Here is an 18973-nt window from a genome sequence, read left to right as displayed (position 1 = left end):
ATAAGTGGATTTCTGAAATCAAATCAGAGTTTTTAGAATATGAATTTTTTCCGACCAAATACCTTGAATTTTGCTTAGAATTGCGTATAAGCATATTTCAATTATTTTTCAAGACGCTTGTAATTGACATACAGTAAAGTTGATAAGTCAAATTAAGCATACGTTTGTGTAGAAAAATAGTAAATTAGATATATAACACTGGTTAACAAAATTAAACTTTTTTTTTGTTGCCGAAACAAAATTATACTTTTCTGAAGGTTTTCAGTGTGCTGAACTCGAATCCGAAGTCAAAAAAAATTAATCAGCTCCCGTTTTTGAAATATTACCGTTAGAGTATGCAGTACTTCGGACCTTATTTTTTTATATAAGGAAAATTGTTTGAGCATATTTAGTAACGGTTTTTATAAGAACTATTTATCACCTTTTTAAATCTGTTTAAATCTTTCCGATATCTTTTTTATTGCCCGAGATATCCTCAGTTGTTTGGTATTTTTATAAATTTTATGACGTCATTATCTCCTTTATGATATATGAAGAAAAACCCACTTACTTAATTTTAAGATATCTCGGGCAATACAAAAGATATTGAAAAGATTTAAACAGTTATCGAAAGATGGAAAACAGTTTTTATAGAAACCGTTACTAAATATTCTCAAACAATTTTCCTTATACAAAAGAATAAGGTCCGAAGAAATCAAAAAAAACGTTTTTTTGCATTTTCTAACGGTAATATCTCAAAAACGGGAGCTGATTAGTTGTTTATGACTTCGGATTCGAGTTCAACACACTGAAAACCTTCAGAAAAGTATATTTTTGTTTCGGCAACAAAACCTTTGTAAACCAGTGTAATTAATGCATAAGAAAAGTAATCAAAGCGGTAAAAAATGTAGTACTTAGGGCCAATTTATTGACTCTCCATTAAACTTTAAATCTCCATTAAAAAAGGGAATTTTAAATTAAAAAACAAAATTCATTTATTCAGTCTCTTTTAAGAGTTTTTTAAGTTTGACTACATTAACTAATAGAGCATTAAATTTAAAAGTCGTTTTAGTTAAAACACCAAAATCGAAACAGAAAACAAAATAGTCCACCGAAGGAATAAACATCGAAAAATTAGATAACATTTCTTTAAAGGATTGTTGAAATAAATTATTAGTCCTAATATGTTTGTGTAAATTTTGTGATGTGATTTCAATGAAGTTATATAAATGTATTGTATCGGTCTACTTCTGAATAAATATTGCTTTTATGCACCTTTATCAACTGGAAATTCTATTGTAGATTTTTTAGGTGTATTAAGGAGTCACGCGGACGATTGCTAAGAATCGAATAAGATTCATATCTACATATTTATGACAAAAATTCCCTAATACGTTGTCCTAAAACGACCCAAAAAAAAGAATCTCTCTGGACGCCAAAATTCTGGTTCTAGTAAAGCAATTATCGTGCTTTAAGGAAAAGGGGCGAAGAGCGGACAGAATTACGAAGTTATAAAGTTCAAAATTAATTCAAATTGGCGCTCCTAGAGCAAGTCGTTTTCTTGTCGTTTTAGTACAAACGACTTATAGCCTGTTTTCATTTTATTGCAACATTGCACTAAAGATAAAGATTTTGAAAGGACATAAATTCAAAAAAATTAATGGATCTACTCCACAGAACAGCACAATATACAAAATCATCTTCTCCACTTCAAAGAAACACAAGCGTTGATGGATAATATTTTCATCTCATAAAATTGCAATTGCATCAGTTTTTGGTACACACTGACATTTTGATACCCTCGCTTATGGACCAGTTTTTATATTTGTTTTATTATTCTTCATTTAAATCTTTTAATTCAAATCTATGTATCTATTTATTATACATATTTAATTTGACAAATATTAAATTTTGACAAATTAATTTTTCAAAAAAATCCCTAGGATATTTTTAACAGAGTTTTAAATTTAAAGTTTCCATTAAAAGTAAGCACTTTAACTAAAGAAGGGTGAATTAAATGAATTTTTAATGATGTATACTTAAAGGCGTCAATAGTTTAACAACGCTTTTAACTAAAACGATAAATTTCAAAATTTAATGGGGGCTCAATAAATTGGCCCTTAGTCTGTTTTTTCTATATAACCCTTTATTGCTTTATTTTTTTAAGAATTTTGAAAGATTTTATTTTTTTAATTTTATATGTGATATTACCTTTCCATTGATACCTCAATCAGATAAATCAAGCAAGTATCAAAGAAACTGTGACAAATCATGTGAAGGTAGGTTGTAATATTTAAATTTTTTTTATCTCTTGAAAAAAAAAAAACACAAAAATATTATTTTTTTATTTTTCTTACCACTTTTTTGGTTAAAAATTTATAAAATAATAACACCATATTATAGCTTGTTACTTAAGCTAAAAATTGAGACTTTATTTATATCTGTAAGTTTTGTAGAAAAAAAGTAATACATTTTTGAAGTCAATCAAATTTTACAAAAAAACTACCTTTTTTATATTCTTTTATTTAAATATCGATTTTTTAATATGAAAAGCTTAGAAAAAAATTATACCATTAAAAAGCTTATAAAATTTCCTAAAGAATAAAGCTATATTAAAATTTTAAGAATGATCAAAAAGTATATAAATAATTTATTGAAAACAATCATTTTCATCAAAAAAAGCAAAAAAAACCTATAAATTTATCTTCACACGTCATTTATTCAATTTTTTTTAATGACAACCAAAAAAAATCTTATACCATCTAAAAGCTTATTGTCTTAGCTTAAAATATATATATATATCAGGTCTATGAGACATCTACAAAAAGAGCTAGAATTTTTTGAACTCAATGTATTTTCATCAAAAAAAGCAAAAAAAAACATTTATTTTTTTCTTCTCATGCTATTAAATCAATTTTTTTCAATGGCAACCTATTAAAATTTTTATATCACGTTAAAGCTTATTGTTTTACCTTTCACATGACGGTTCAATCTTATTTCCAAGTTGCCTACAAGAAAAGTTAGAATTTTTTAAAGTCAACCATGTCAAATTTCCAGACTGAGATTACGGTACTTCCTACACTGGTGACTGTTCATGATCAACAGATCTCCACTGGTGTTTTGAGTGTTTTCGCAAGTTTCTTGATTTAACATTGTGTAGCTTGTAGTTAGTCTACCGTTATGTGTGATATACCAAATGAAAGGTAATTGTATCAGGATGCTCATAAAAGTTTAATAAAATTTCTATCTGCTCTAGATCAATAGTTATAACCTGTTGAATTCTCACACTTTAATTTACCGTTATCTCAAAATTGTGTGTACGAAATTGATTGAAATTTTGTACACATATAGTCCTGCCAATACTCTACCTACCCTCTAAGTTTCATTCATTTATGAGTTAAACAAAAAAAGATAAAAATAAAAAACGGTTAAAAACGGGAAAAAATGACCAAAAAACTTGGCTCCAAAAAACTTCTTCGTTCCGATTTAGATGGAAAATTTCATTTTAGAGTTCCAATTTTTTGCACATACACTCATACATACTCCACCTATACACCTTATAAGTTTCAGATTTTTTGAGCACTCGGAAATATTTCTAAAAATAAAAACCCACCCAATTTTAACACGCAAAAAATAGGTGTTTTTCAAAACTCTCTATCTCAAAAACTACTCACTTTAAAAAAAAATCCCAACACACGTCTCGACTATTTTTCCACCACCTATCCATTGGTATATTCAGAATTTCCCAGAAAAATTCTCCTCTCTCGTAATCACCCCTTTCTCAACTTGCCCCAAATTGATAAGCTTTTCAAAACCTAACGATTTCTTACCGATTTAGATTTTTAAAAATTTTTTACCAAAAGTCCATTGACATAAAAAATGATTATCTATCTATTGCAAAAAAAATCAACTCTCTACGACATCGCATTTAGATTTTAGATAATTTTTTCATTTTGCCATTTTGCCCCGTTTTACCCTATTAAATGTGCGATTTGAGTAAAAACCTTTCTTAGTGCAAACCGCTTCACCAATACCTATCATATACCATTGAGTTTGGAGTTTTTTATTTTTTTCCCATATAGAGCCAGTGATTATGTGAATGGTGGAAAAAAAAAAAAATCAACGCATTTATAATATAGTATCAATATCGGTTCGGATGTCTCTGAATTTTTATATTCGTTTGCAATTTTTTTGTATTTTTTTTTTTTTATTCTTTCTTCAATTTGTTTCTGTCTTTTTCAACAATTCGTTCATTTAATTTCATTATTCGTTCTTCAATTGGAAAATACAGAAAGGAACCAAACAATTTGGCGTTGTTGTGTGTGTTTTCGTTGTTCTTGTATTTTATTGTTGGTCCTTTTTTTTTGGTTAATGTTATTATTATTTTTTTTTCTTTCTTTCTTTGGTTTATTTCATGGAATGGTGATAATCAGAGGCTTTTCTTTTTTTTTTGATTTTTTTTTTGTTAAATTTTTTGGTTCCTGATTTTAATTGCAACGAAGGACGATGATTGCTTACAGCCGAATGGAGAAACCTACCAAATAATTAACATCAGAGGAAACAATTTTCTTGCGGTATTTACCATTATCACATATAGCGAAAAGCGACTCCAAAATGTTTTCTCTCTCCTCTTGTGGTTTTTTATATTTAACAAAAAAAAAAAAAAAAAAAATTGGTAGGTGGAATACTGGAAAATGCATTGAAAGAAAAAAATAAATTCAACGAAATGAAACGTCATCGGTATTATTTGAATGGATTTTCTGGTGAAGTTATCCGTGGGATTAATAGCAATTAATGTTTCAGGGAAAATCCAATGCACATTTGCTCTGGAAGAAGAATTTTTATCTCTCTCTGATTTTTTTTATCTCTCTGATTTCCCTTGCAGATTTCATGAAACAAATTACAAAAAAAACAGAAAAAAATATTAAATTATACTTATGCAATTTTATTTTTTTCTTTAAATGAATATGGAATATTTACTTTATGTATAATTTTTTTGGGTGAATTTAAATTATAATTAGTCATTGTAGTGGAAGGTTGATTGACTTCGATTTTTATGAATTTTAATTCAAGGTTATAATGAGATATTATTCATTGGAAGACTTTCAGATTCAGACTTGAAAAAAAAAAAAAAAATAAAATAGCCTATATTCATTACCGTACCAAAATTTATATAAGGCTTTGTGCAGCAACAGACAGAATTTTTAACATTCGAAGCCCTTTGAAGATGTAATTTATTTTCAAATTGGTTTGAATTTATATTTTATTTAACAAAAGCTAACTAAACAGAAAGTTCAAATCCTCTCAAAAGATGAAAAATCAACGCGATATTGGTAAAAAGGTTGCACGTTGGGCGCCAGTATTTTTTTTTTTTAGTTTGTTTGGTAAAAAGATCTCTTGTTCAGCTTTTCTTAACAACATTGTTCCTGTTTTTAAGCTGAATAACACATTTTTATATATTTTAAGGAAGCATAAGTTGGCGGCCATTTTTTAAATTTCTGTTAATAACAAACAAATTTTTAAAATTTTTCTGTCTATACTTCGTCAGTAAACTAAAAACGTTCGATTATTCATCTCTTATTTGGTTTGTATTAAAAAACTGTCATTTTATGTAGCTGAATAACACATTTTACATTTTCAAGTATCTTTCATTGGGCGCCATTTTTTAAAATTTAAATCAATAAAATAACAATATATTCCTTGACATAAACGTGGCTTCGTGAAATTTTTGAGAAGACGATTTAGAAATTTATCTAATGTGCTCGGAGGAAAAATATACATAATTCTTACATTGGGCGCCATTTTTTAACACAAATAATATAACAACATATATGCCTTTAAAAATAAACGTGTTTTCTGAATATTTATATAAGATCCGAATGGATGTCGTTGATTCCAGAAGAAAACTCATGCAAAGAAAAAATTTAACTTTAGGTGTCGCACGTTGGGCGCCATTTTTCTATTCGTTAAACAATACATAAAGAGACTGAATATAATTATGTTAACATCTGTATATTTTAATCTTAACAATCTTTATCTGAGTATTTATATGGACCTTTGTGCAAAGAAAGCAAAAATCTACAAAAAAAAAATTTAAAAAAAACCTTCAAATAGTCTGAAAACCATTATTTCTAAGTAACTTAAGTTGAGCGCCAGCTATTTCCTTAATGGTTTCTACCCTGTCAATTACCTGCAAAGACTTGACGAGTCATCTTTCATTTATTCTGTCTTATGAATTAAAATTGCTTGCTTATCTAAAAATGTGTACAAATCTGATTTTTAGGTGTCCCACGTTGGGCGCCAGTTTTTTTTTTTTTTTTTTTTTAAATTATATTTCTTCAACAAACTGAAAAGCTTTAACTAACTTTCTCTGATATATGAATGTATCTGAAAATTTGCCTTTTTTAACTAAGATATCATACATATTTGACGTTAAAATTTTTACGTTGGGCGCCATTTTTGTTTGTTTTTAATAAGGTTTTTTTTTAATGAACTGGGATGGCATATCTTATTTAATTTGATACCTAAATAAAATAAAAACATTAAATGTCCCACATTGGGCGCCATCTTTTTTTTTTTTGTTGATACTGATATGAAGTGACATTGACATTGAAAAAATGAACCTTCAATTTTGATAAGGAGAACATAAGTCTATTCTCATGAATTCAAAATAAAAAAAAAACAAGAGTTTGAATGGGATTTAAAAACTTAAATAAAAACCATGAAGGATTAAAAAAAAAAAAAAACAAATATAACAAAATGAAAAAAAAAAAAAAAAAAATCAACAAAACTATCACTTACCTAAATGCTGATCGACTCTCTTCTTTGGTTTTTGCACCGATGCATACGGATCACTGCAATAGTCTTGTCTGGATGGATTCTGGCTATTTCTCAAATTATGATACTCATCGCCATGTTGGCTAGGTGTTGTTGTCAAATGTGGATATGGTGCATAATCATCTACAGCACCATAACCGCCATGTGTTAATGGATCATAACCATATGATGGTTGTCGCTCAACAAAATTATGCGATGGTACCATTTGTGTTTGATTTTGTGCCGCTGCTGACATTTTAACTTGCCACAGTGAATCCTGTGAATTAACACTGCCACCATTATTTGAATTTGAATAGCTATTTTCAATATAGCCCATATTAACCCCTGTAAAAAAAAAAAATAAATAAAAGAAAAATTAAAAATATTTCTTTTCATTTTGATGGTGTTTACATTTGAAAAAAAAAAATTCATTAGGAAAAAAAGGAAATTTTTTTATATTTTAATTTAAAATCAACACATGGAGATGATATTTTATAATATTTTTTTGTTTTTTTTTTCATATATTAAAATTGAAAAATTAAAAAAAAAAAAACATTGCAGCTATTTTAACGTAAAAGTAAAAATAACATTGATAGCTAGCACTGTGTATTTTGTGCATCAGTATGTGTATGTGTTTAAAAGAAGAGGACACATTATGATAACAAAAAACTAAATTTTTGTATTTTCATTTCATTATTTTTGCGAGCTCCATACAAAGCAATATTATATATTTTTGTCTGTCTGTCTGCCTTGTATATTTTTTCATCATCATGCATTAATGTATAGGTATGTCCTGGATCTCAGATGAAGAAAAAAAAAATTTTTTTTTTTGTGTTTATAGATCTCAAAAAAAAAAAAATATAAAATAAGGATGAATCGTGTGTTTCTTTCCTTATGAAATAAATTCAGTGCACACGAACAAAATATTTTATAAAAACTTTGTTCGTAAAGTGAGTGAGTAGTGAGAGTGAGTTGTTGTAGTAGCGAGGTGGGTGGCTGCTGCTGCTGCTGCTGTTGGGCGGCGGGTGTATGATTGTATTTATGGTGGGTGATGAAGAATAAAAGGATATTTATGGTGCCAGAGTGTACAAAAGTACCTACTACATACATATACAATGAGGAGACAGTGCGTTAAATATTTATATGTGCGATCAAGAAAAATTCAACATTGAAAACAGAATTGAAGAAAAATATTGTATAAGTTTGTATTTTTTTTTTTTTTTTTTTTTTTTTTTTTTTGTAAATACATCATAAGGACGATATAGGTGGATATTATTTTTGTGTATGTGAAGAATAGAAGAGAAAGGACTCTCTTCGTCAATATACAGATAGAAATGTGCACAGGAATTTTTTTTTTTTTTTATTTTTATTTTTTTTTTATCCTCATCCATGCATAGGCGATGATGATGATGATTTAAGTGTTAAGCAAGACTGAACAAGGATACGATGTTATAATAAAAATCGTTCAAGTTTGAAAAGAAAATCTAAAAAGGATACACACATCCACGACGATGACATTTATTCGCCCTCATCTTTTATAATGCGCGTAGTTTTTTTTTTTTTTTTTTTATTTTTTCACAAACCTTTGAACTGTGTAAATTGTGAACAAAAAAAAATGAAGAAAAAATAAGGATATTGAATTTCAGGGAGACACACACGTAGGTTTCTATATAGCAAAGGTACCTCCTATATTTTATTATTAAAAAAAAAATTTTTTTTTCTTCTTTCTATATTATTATTGAAGAGAGGTATTAAAGCAGAATTAAATATTTCACATTATTTAACAATTGATAAGAAATAACACAAAAAATAAAATAAAAAAAAACAGGACACACAATAAGGACCTCTCTGTGTATATTCGAAAACGAGCAGAAAAACCGTTTTTTATTGTAAAAATCGAACCAGCAAAAAAAAAAAAAGAAAGGATTTTTTTTTGTGAAACGAGAAAGGAGACACAAATATACACAATCAGCAATATTAAGTCGAGTGTAAAAAGAAGCGAATGGAATTTTTTTTATTTTTATTTTGATTTCGTACAAAAAAAAGGAGTTTTTTTTTTTTAAGTATGCAAGAAAAACGAACGAAAGGTGTTTTCATATGGAAATGGATAAATAATAAATTGAACTGTAAAAAAAAAAATAATAAAAATAGAGAGTACAAAACAGAGGATGAGTGTTGTTGCTGCCAAGTGTAACTGGTATACCTGCTACAGGTATAAAATTGTAGAGTTTGAGGATGCTTATTGAGAGGAATTCGTTAGTATAGAAAATAAAAAAAAAAAGGATGTAATCGAGGAGGAAATGATGCTTTTGCATATTGGTGTTGTAGGATAGGTACACAAGTAGGTTAGATATATGAGGGGTACCTACTCGTATATATAAAATATCTCTCAAGTACGTGTTAGTTAATTTTAAATTGAGCAATAATTGTGGGAGAATGTGGGAGTTTTATAGAGTGATAAATCGGGTTTAACGATGGGTATATGTTTCGAGTATCCTTTTGATTACACCATGAATGTAGGGTTAAGAAGAAGAAAATACAAAAAAAAAAGTTGAAGTATGTTTTATGGAATTTTGTTGTGATTGATGTTTTCTTTCAATTTGAAGAGTTTAGATTATTTTGTAAGAAAAAAAAATTTAAAATGTGAATGAATTATATGAGTATAAGCAGATGGAAACTTGAGCTGCTCCAAAAGAAAAAAGACAAGAGAAACTGGAGAAGTGGATTTTTGAAGAATAGTTTTTTGTTTTCTTAAAAAAAAAAAAAATAATATTAAGTGGCGCCCGGGCTAGGATTCAATCCTATTCAAATAGAGTATATGAAATAAAGACAAAACAGGTTGTGTATGGCATTGAATTCCTGGAAGTATTTTAGATAAAATTTCAAACTCTAGTAAGTGGCGCCCAACGTGAGATCCTAAAATTAATTTTGTTATTTTTTTTTTTTTTTTGTTCATCGAATAGTGATTTATGAAGAAATTACGGCCAACAATTTCAGTGTGCGTCTTTAGTTGGAAGAAAAGAAAGAACTTACACTTTTATAGTACATGGCGCCCAATGTGAGATTTTAAAAAATAAGTAATTTTGTTATTTTTTTCTCATTGAATAGTTATGAGCAAGAAGTTTTGTTATTCACAGTAACTTTCAAAGCCCATTCCTGAAATTTTTTTTAAACCCCGGTTAGACTATGGTTAACCTCTGATACAACTCGGGTTAACCTAAAAAATTATCCTAATAATTGTAGAGTGGAAAAACAAGACAAATGAGTTGATTGGGAGCGTGTCTACTGACATTTCTTGGCATCCAATGTGGGTGCATCAATAATAGGACCGATTACATTTTCTTGTTTGGTAGATAAGCTTGATTTATTGTTTGTTTAATTTTCAAGTAATCTGCTCTTTTTTTAAACAACAATGTGTGGGACAGCGAGTGGAGATTTATACCAGATGAAGAATTTAAATAAGTCATTTAGCTTCTTTCATTTCAATGTGAACTACCTAATAATCTGAATTATTTCTAGTAATAATTTGATTTAAATTTTTTTTAATTGGCGCCCAATGTGAGTCCTAAATTTTTTTTTTTTCTATTTCTATTTATACAAAATTCCTTCAGCGAAAGTTATTTTCTTAATAAAGCAGGTGTAGAGATATCATATGAGTGTTTTTTTTTTTTATTTTTAGTCAATTGCCACCGAATGTGAAATTCATTTAAATGTATCATTTTTCCTATCACATTGACTTCATAATATTTAATAGCTAGAAAGATATTGCAAATGATGATAACTTCAAATTTTCTTAGTTGGCGCCGAATGGGAGTCCTAATAGAAACATTTTTATAAAAATATGTTGTTAACTTGCGCCCAATGTAAGAAGTAAAAAAAATGTTTTTTTATTCTTTGATAACGATTAAAATATATCCAATAGAATAATTTAACTGTTAATTTCCTTTACATTTTGTTGAACTGTGTTAACTGGCGCCCAATGTGAGCTAAAGTTATCAGCTTCAAATATAGATATTATTCTGAATAATCTGAGTTATTTTTTTTAACTGGCGCCCATTGTGAGATTCAATCATATTTAGACTTTTTGTCTATGAAATTGACTTTAATTTAAAAAAAATTCAGAAGCTGATGCAAATGAATGATTTTACTATCAATTTCTTAGAAATTTGTTAAATTGGCGCCCAATGTTGCAATTTTAAGTCATAAATTTTAATGAAAAACATTTCATTATCTACTGAAACAAAATCACAAAGTGTGGAGCAACTCAAGCACAAGAAATTTTTCCTCATAAATTATTATCCAAGAAATCTTAAAATAATATCAGACACGTGTTGAATTAAATTTAAAACAAAAACACAAACACAAAAAAAAAACTGCAAGACAATAGAAGAAGTTCTTCTAAAAAAAACTTTATTTCTTTACAAAAAATTGCCTCAAGCAAACAATAAAAATGTCACCACAAATCTTACAAAAAGGGACAGGACAAACTTAACCTCTCTCTCTCTTTCTTTGTTAACTCAACCCAACTTCAAAAGGTCAATTTATTAAATAAAACGCCAACACAACACACTTCAGTTGACCATGCTCCTTGCTCAATGTTCATGTCCACTCAAGCGAATCCATTGTTTGAGTATGTGATTAAAATGTTTGCCTTAACTTTTTTATTTTTGTTCATGACATTTATTGTTTTGTGTTGTTGTTTTTTTTTCTACTTGTCACTCATTTTGAAATTCCTTACAAAAAAAAAAAAAAATATCTAAAAAAAAAAAAATTTTGTACAAATGGCAATTTATTTGAGCATCAACACTTTTGAAAGGACTTTTTCAAAAAAAGGATATCTATAAACATATTATTCGAATACACACATCCGAAAAAGTATAAAAGTTGACAAAAGTTCAAAAAGAGACTTTTTATAAGTCCCCCAACTCAAAAAATAAAAAAACAGAAATCAAAACAAGAATTTTCAAATAAAAAAAAAAACACACATACACCCTGTCAAACCACAAAAAAAAAAAAAAAAAAAAAAAAAAAACTTTTCGAATTGTAAATGATGATGAAAACACATAAATTCGTCTTCTCGTCTTGCTTCGATTTAATGTCTCAAACAAGACAGAGTATCCAACTGAAAAGTTAATTTAAAAACTTTTTTTATATACCCACATCAGGATTTTTGGCATTACTTTTTTTTTATTTAACCATTTTTTTTTTTTTTGTTTTTTTAAGAAAACCCTTAACATCCAATTTACACGTCATATTCTTTTATAATAACTCTGATTTTTTCATCAAACGCAATCTTGTACTTAAACGAGATATAAAATTCGAAGGTAATATTATGTGCGAGAATTAAAAAAATCATAAACACACACATACACTCACTCATCCATCAGAGCAAAAGTGTTAATTCTTTAATGAAAACAGCAACAACAACAAAAAAAAGAAAAGACTATACGAGAACGTGTTTATTTGTGCGCCATTAAAACAAAAAGGACGAAAAGGATACATTATTTGATGAGCAAGAAGTAATTAAAACATTGTTTATTTTTCTGTATATGCCTTTCATCAAAAAAATTAACATGCGAATATGTGTGCCACATTCACGAGATCCTTGGTAGCTCAAAATGCTCTATAGTATATGTGTTATATAGGCACAGTTAAAGAACAGAGAAAGAACGAGTAAATCTAAAAACGACGACGAGCAAAAAAAAGCATAAACACTCGTTGCTGTCATCACTGCGCCATCCTTTCCATCGCCACTGTATAATATCTCAGAGCCTGTCATTTTGGTCCTCGTCAGGTTGTTGTCTGTGGCATATGACGTGTGTAGTGTACCATCCTCAAATTAGCGTGTCAGTTTTAATTGAGTTAAAAGGAAAATTAAATTTGATCAAAGCAGCAACAAAAAAAAAAAAATAATAAAAACATAAAATGATATCCTTCCTTCTATACACTTCTTTCTTTTACGGTGTGGAAGCGTAAAAATAACAAATATACACACAAACACACATAAAAATTTATACAGAGATACTGTTAACTTATCTCTTAGCAGAAGGTGTCTTGAAATAATCTTCTGGAAAAATTCAGAGAGAGAGTGTATTTTTGTTCTTATTATTTTTAATATAATTAAAGGACCTTTAAGATGAGAGAGAGTGTTTACAGACAGCCTTGTTTTTGAAAAAAAAAAAAAAAAAAAAAAAAAAAAATAGAAAAAAAAAGAAACCATGTAACAGGAGAAATGTATTTTCTGGGCTTTCAGATATATTTTTTTTTCTTTTAAAGGACTCGCTGGAATTAAGAGTGTATATATGTTTATAATGTTAGATTAATTACAACAAGAAAATAGCACTAATGGATCCCACTAGAAGGGTTTTTTTCTTCCTTTTCTTTTTGTAAAGTGCAATTCATTATGCATCATTTTCATCTCTGAAATAAGAAGAAGAAGTTATATAAAATAATTAGTAACGCCAAATGAACACTCTTTGAAATATTCATTTCCATTTGAAGGATATTAAGGAAGGAAATGTAAGTCCTTTTTGCAATTGATAAAGACAGAAGTAGCAGATTTATGTTCGCTCTATAAAGTGACAAAGGAGAGCTTATGTGAAGAGTTTTATTTTTTGCTATGCAGTCAGTCTCAAAAGCTGTAATTTTTAATAAATATAATTTTTAGCCTTCTTTTGTTGTCTGATCTCAAAACCACTTTAATTTTGTTCTGAAAAATAGAAACTCTATTATGTAAGGGTATCACGTTGGGCGCCATTTAGTTTAATGGACCGAAAAACCTTTTTTTTTCTAAATACATACTCTAAATACATTCTCAAAAATTTATTTAGTATTAATAAATTCTTTTCTTTTCTTTCCTTTTTTTTTCATTTCCTTTTTTTTCTTTTAATTTCTTTTCTTCTTTTCTTTTATTTTTGCGGTTTGTGTTGGGCGCCATTTTTGTTGAAGAAAATATGAAAAAATGTCTTATCACTTTCGTTTGATCGCAAAAGTTTTTTAATTTAATAATTTTAAGAAGGTATTTGAAAATTTTGAGGGTTCACGTTGGGCGCCATTTTCGTTCTTTGGTTACCAATGGATTTTTAGTTGTATGTTTTTAACAAAGCTACAAGGTCCATTTTTTATATACATATATGTAAGTTTGAATGTATTAGTGATTCGTGTTTCACCTTGGGCACCATTAAAGTTAAAGAATTTAAAGTTAAAAGGTTTAATGGCGCCCAATGCATTGGGCGCCATTTACGTATAAGCGTAAACCAATAAACTCAAATCATTTTTAATATTAGATAATTTTGAACATTCTTTCGTTAGATTGAAAAATAAAAAATAATTGAATTTCATATTTTTAAAACAAGATGTTTGAAAATTTAAATGTTCGCGTTGGGCGCCATTTAAAAATGCATTGAGGTAAATTATTTTGTACAAGTTTTTTTTTTACATTAAGATCACCCATTTTAAAATTATTCAAATCGATTGATCCAATTTTTTAAAATTCAAAACTTTGTTTTGTGGCATAATAAATAGCTTTAAATAAGTTTTATCGACTACTGGTTACAGAAGTAGGAATGAAAAACACCCACTTTTCAGTTTTATAACACGTTTTTTTTTAAGGGTCTTTAAGAGAAAGCAACAAAAAAGTACAACAAACTACATGTTTTCAATCTCTTAAAGTAGTAGAAGTCTCACATTGGGCGCCAGGTTTGGCTTCATCGAAAAAAAGTATTTTTCTTCAATTTTTTTTTTTTTTTGTTCAAATAACACCTATCTTTAATTGTCTTTCCAATCAACATGCAAGCAGAAGCATATTGTCTTTTTCATCAAAAACCTAAAAAAGGTTTCAACTTTTTAATTTTCTTTATTCAAAGGAAAAGATGTATGGTGGCAAAACTTTAAAAAAACACGAAATAAAACACACAAAAAAAAACAAACAACAATTTTCACTATATGCATGTATAGTTTTGCTGTGAAAAACAACAAATGAAAAACTTTCTACCTTTTACAAAATTGTTTTTACCATAATGAACTTTGTCTTCTTTTAACTTTGTGTTTCTTGCTTGCTTGGTTGTTTTTTGTTTTTCTCTCTTTCAAAGAAGTGCATATCGTTTGAACTTTTTTTGGAAGGTGTTCATGTGTATTTGCTTGAAAAATATACACACACATAAAAGGAAAAAATAGTACTTTTTTTTTTTGTGAAATTTGTTAACTTTTTCTTTGTTATTTTCGTAAGTTTTTCATTTTTCAATTCGTGTTATTTTTTTTTTGTTTGTTTTATGGTGTGATTGTCTGTTTTGAAACACTATTAAAACAGATAAAAGACAAAAATATTAATTAACATTGACATTCAGAGGAATAACAAGAAGAGTTTTTTCTATTGAAAAAGGAGACGAAGTTAAAAAGGCTGGGAGAAACAAATATTCAAGGTTAGCTTTATATTTCAGAAGATAGAGTATTTTAATTTAATTAATTAATTTTTAATTTAAGTTAAAAATTTTAGATGACCATCCAAACGCTTGAATTGCATATACAAAAAACTATGCGTGATTCACAAAATTCAAAGACAGTGTTCAACAAGATAGAGGTTTAAGACCTTAGACCCTAATACAGTTTTTACTTTTCGAACACAAATATTGGCTAAAACATTGAAAACGTCTCATTCAATCTTAAGCTCTCTTTATGCCGGCTGTACCTAACAACATTTCAGGTTCTAAAAAGGCTAACACAGGCTTATAGTAAGCTTGTATAAGGCTTTAAAGAAGCTTTTAGCTTCCAGCTCTTTAGGACCAAAAATTACTAACGTTAAAACCATTCAATTATGCCCAAATATTTAATTCCAATGAGGTTAAATACGGTTTAATTCACCATAAAATCTTTGCAACATGGTGACTTCTTGAAATTCAATTGGCTTCAAATTTCGAAATGGTTTCAGATCTTGCCTAAATTTGAAATTTATGAATGAAAGAGCTCAAATTGGTCTAATTTACAAAAAGCACTAATTTTTCTAATTTCTTGAAAAAGAAATACTTTGAGTATTTGGACTAAGGTTTATAGAAAGTGTTGTCTTAAACTATTCTAAAAATTTAGCCCAAATTAGGCTGATTTAAAACCATTTTTTTTTCTTTTAATTAGATTGCAACAAAACTGATCACAGCAACTCTGATAATTCTTAAAAATGATTTCTAGAATAGCCCTCAAATCAGTTTAAATTTGATAGAATTCTGAAAGTAGCCCAAATTGGTCTACTACAACCAAACCAATTATTTCTTTTATAATCCGCTGTAAAAATATATCACGACCAACTTTTTTCCTAGCATAAAAACAAATATTTACAAAATAAGTATTGAATTGTATTAAGATAGAGAAAACTCTAAATTTCTTACAGAGTAGCTCAAATTGGTCTAATTTTGAAAAAAAAAACATTCATCAGTTTTAATTTTATATTTTACGATTTGCTAGTTGGCAATGCATCCTAGAGCTATTTTTTAAAAACAGCTTCAACCGTAAGAATTTCAAAATAAGTCATAGTAGCCCAAATTGTCCTATTTTAAGCAAATTAATAATTTCCTTTTACATTTCCTAATTTTGTACAGTAGTCTTAATTGGGCTATTTTCGAAAAAAAACCGAAAGCTTCCCTAGTTCTATAGTGACTTAAATTTCGTACAGTCTCAGAACATCAATTCTATTTGCAGGCTTGGATTCGAACCCAGATCTATGACATTATGGTCCATCGCACTAACCATTGCGCCACGGGGTACTCCCCCAAACGTTGGCTATCATAGTAAAAAATAAATAAATATATGCGAAACACAATAAATATTTAAAAATAAGATTTTTGAAGTGAAAACTTCTTTAGTATCGTAGTGATTTGAAACATGATGAAACGAAAAGGCGACAGGAAAAATCAAATGATTATAACTTTTTTGCTTTAATAGAATAGACTAAAATTGTATTAAATTTCAATTAATTTCATATTCGAAAACCTGAGATAACGGTGAAAAGATGTTCTTTTTCTAAAAACGTTGTAATTTTTGATCTAGAGCACATACAAATTTGATTTAACTTGTGCTCTACAAGTTACACAATCATAAATTGAAAAACCTGAAAAATACCTCAAAACACCTGTGCAGATCTGTTGCCGGTGACCATCCACCAGTGTAGGAAGTAGCGTAATCTCAGTTTGTAATTTTTTGGCTTTAAAAAAATTCTTACTTTTTTGTAGGTATCGTAGGAGTATGATTGAAGCGTCATATAAAAGGTAAAATAATAAGTTTTCATATGGTGTACAACTTTTATAGGTTATCATTTAAAAACATGGAACTTATGGTGTTAGAAGTGAAAAAAGATTGATTTTTTTGCTTTTTATTATGAAAACTGATTGGATTCAAAAAATTCTAGATCTTTTTGTAGATGTTGTATAGTCATGGTCGATATAAATATTTTAAGCTGAAACAATAAGCATTCAGATGATATAAAGTTTATAATAATTTGTCATACAAAAAAATGGATTTAATGGTGTTTGAAGAGAAAAAAAGATTTTTTTTTTATTTTTTTTTTCAAGAAAAATGATTGTTTTGTTTAAACTATTTTTATACATTTAAGCCCAATTTAAAAATTTAAGTATGGATTTATTCTTTATAAAAATTTGTAAGCTTTTTAATGTTGTATTTTTTTTTTTATCAAGAAAAATGATTTCTTAAGGTTTCACTTCTACCACGTGTGAATTGCACACATGATTTTTTTTTTGTCATGTGTGTGGAGGCATTAAGTATACAATTCTTTACTGATTTTGAAAAAAACTTGGTGGGTTCATTCATTTCTGGTGTGAGGACGGTTATAGGCTATTTATTTTCATTTTTTTTTTCATTTTCAAATTATTGATTCTTCTTAAAAAAGTCAATACAAAAAAAACCCTTAAAATACACTTTCTTTCACCCTTACAACTTTTTCGTTAAAATATTGAAAAAAAAACACTTTTTTCTTCCAACGAAAAAGAAATACCGAAAATAAACAATAAACATGAAGCTAAGAAAAGTTCCATATTTTCTTAGTCAAAAAAGAAAGAAAACACATAAATAAGTGTATGATTGTATGGTGTACAGTGTATGTGTGTTATTTTTTCCAGGCCACCGGATAGCCAGAAAAGTAGTAAAAACCTAAAGACACAAAAGGAATATAGCTCAGGCACCTTACCTACTACCTATCTAAATTATATACGATTTTAATCCTTTACTAAAGCTTGTAATCCTTTTTTTACAACAACTAAGAACGGATAAAGAAATAAATAAAAATACAAAAATGCAATTCTCATGCCGCACGTGTGTGTTCTATATTTGTCTATGAAGTAAAGCATCCAGTAGCAGTATAGCAGTAAACCCAGCTGTTTCCTAGAAACATAATGAAAAAAGACACAAGAGCAAAAAAAAAAAATATACAACAACTTGCAAGAAAGTATAACAGAGAATTCTAAAACATCCTTTGTACTAATTAATAAATACATTGTGTGTGCTTGAGAGAGAAATGGTGTATTAGTATGAGAGACGAGACAGTGCATCATGTGCAAGAGTGCAACAACGTGGTATTGTGTGTAGAGATATCCTTTTTCAATATAAGCCAGCCAATAACGGTTTTGAAAGGAGAATTAAAAAGAAAATAAAGAAAAAAAAAAATGAAAAACTAATAAATATCAAACCGGAAGACTTTCTTAATTCACTTCCTGCAATTTTTTTTTCTTTCTTCATTTTTTTTTTCTTTAAGTTTATAGATGAACAAAGGCAGTGTAAGCTTCTGCAGCTTAATCTACACAGGGTGATTCGCATAAGATGAGACGTTTTAGTTTGGATTACAACGCACGAAGTTTTTTGCTCTTAGAGTTAAAATTTATTACATTTAGTATGTTTGTGACAGCATAAAACCTACAATACTTAACCGATTTTAATAAAAATTGATAGAGATATACATTTTGGTACGGAAATGAACATAGACTACTTTTTTGTTCAAAGTTTTGATAAGAGTCAAGGTATTTGACGAAATATTCATAATTGTTCCTTAAACTTAAGAGACAGTAGCAAAATAAAAGTTTAAAACAAAGATAGTCATAGCGCCAACAACAAAATTCATGAATTTTTATAGTTAAAGCTGCTAATAACACAGTTCTTCATACGGTTTTACACTTCACCTTTT

At 28.1% G+C, this 18973-nt stretch overlaps 1 protein-coding gene across 2 annotated transcripts in view; it reads right to left on the bottom strand.

Annotated features, from left to right (window-relative positions):
• The window catches only part of LOC129905543 (hemicentin-2-like), a 456916-nt gene that overhangs the window by 47892 nt on the left and 390051 nt on the right, over window positions 1-18973 (bottom strand). For both annotated transcript variants that reach the window (XM_055981019.1, XM_055981020.1), the window contains exon 7: window positions 6781-7140. In XM_055981019.1, the coding sequence (XP_055836994.1) occupies window positions 6781-7140 (360 nt within the window). The remainder of the gene's footprint in view (window positions 1-6780; window positions 7141-18973) is intronic.

Source organism: Episyrphus balteatus, chromosome 1 (assembly GCF_945859705.1).
Source record: "Episyrphus balteatus chromosome 1, idEpiBalt1.1, whole genome shotgun sequence".
Classification (NCBI taxonomy): domain Eukaryota; kingdom Metazoa; phylum Arthropoda; class Insecta; order Diptera; family Syrphidae; genus Episyrphus; species Episyrphus balteatus.
The sequence above is the reverse complement of the archived record's forward strand: the minus strand, read 5'-3'. Positions and strand labels throughout refer to the sequence as shown.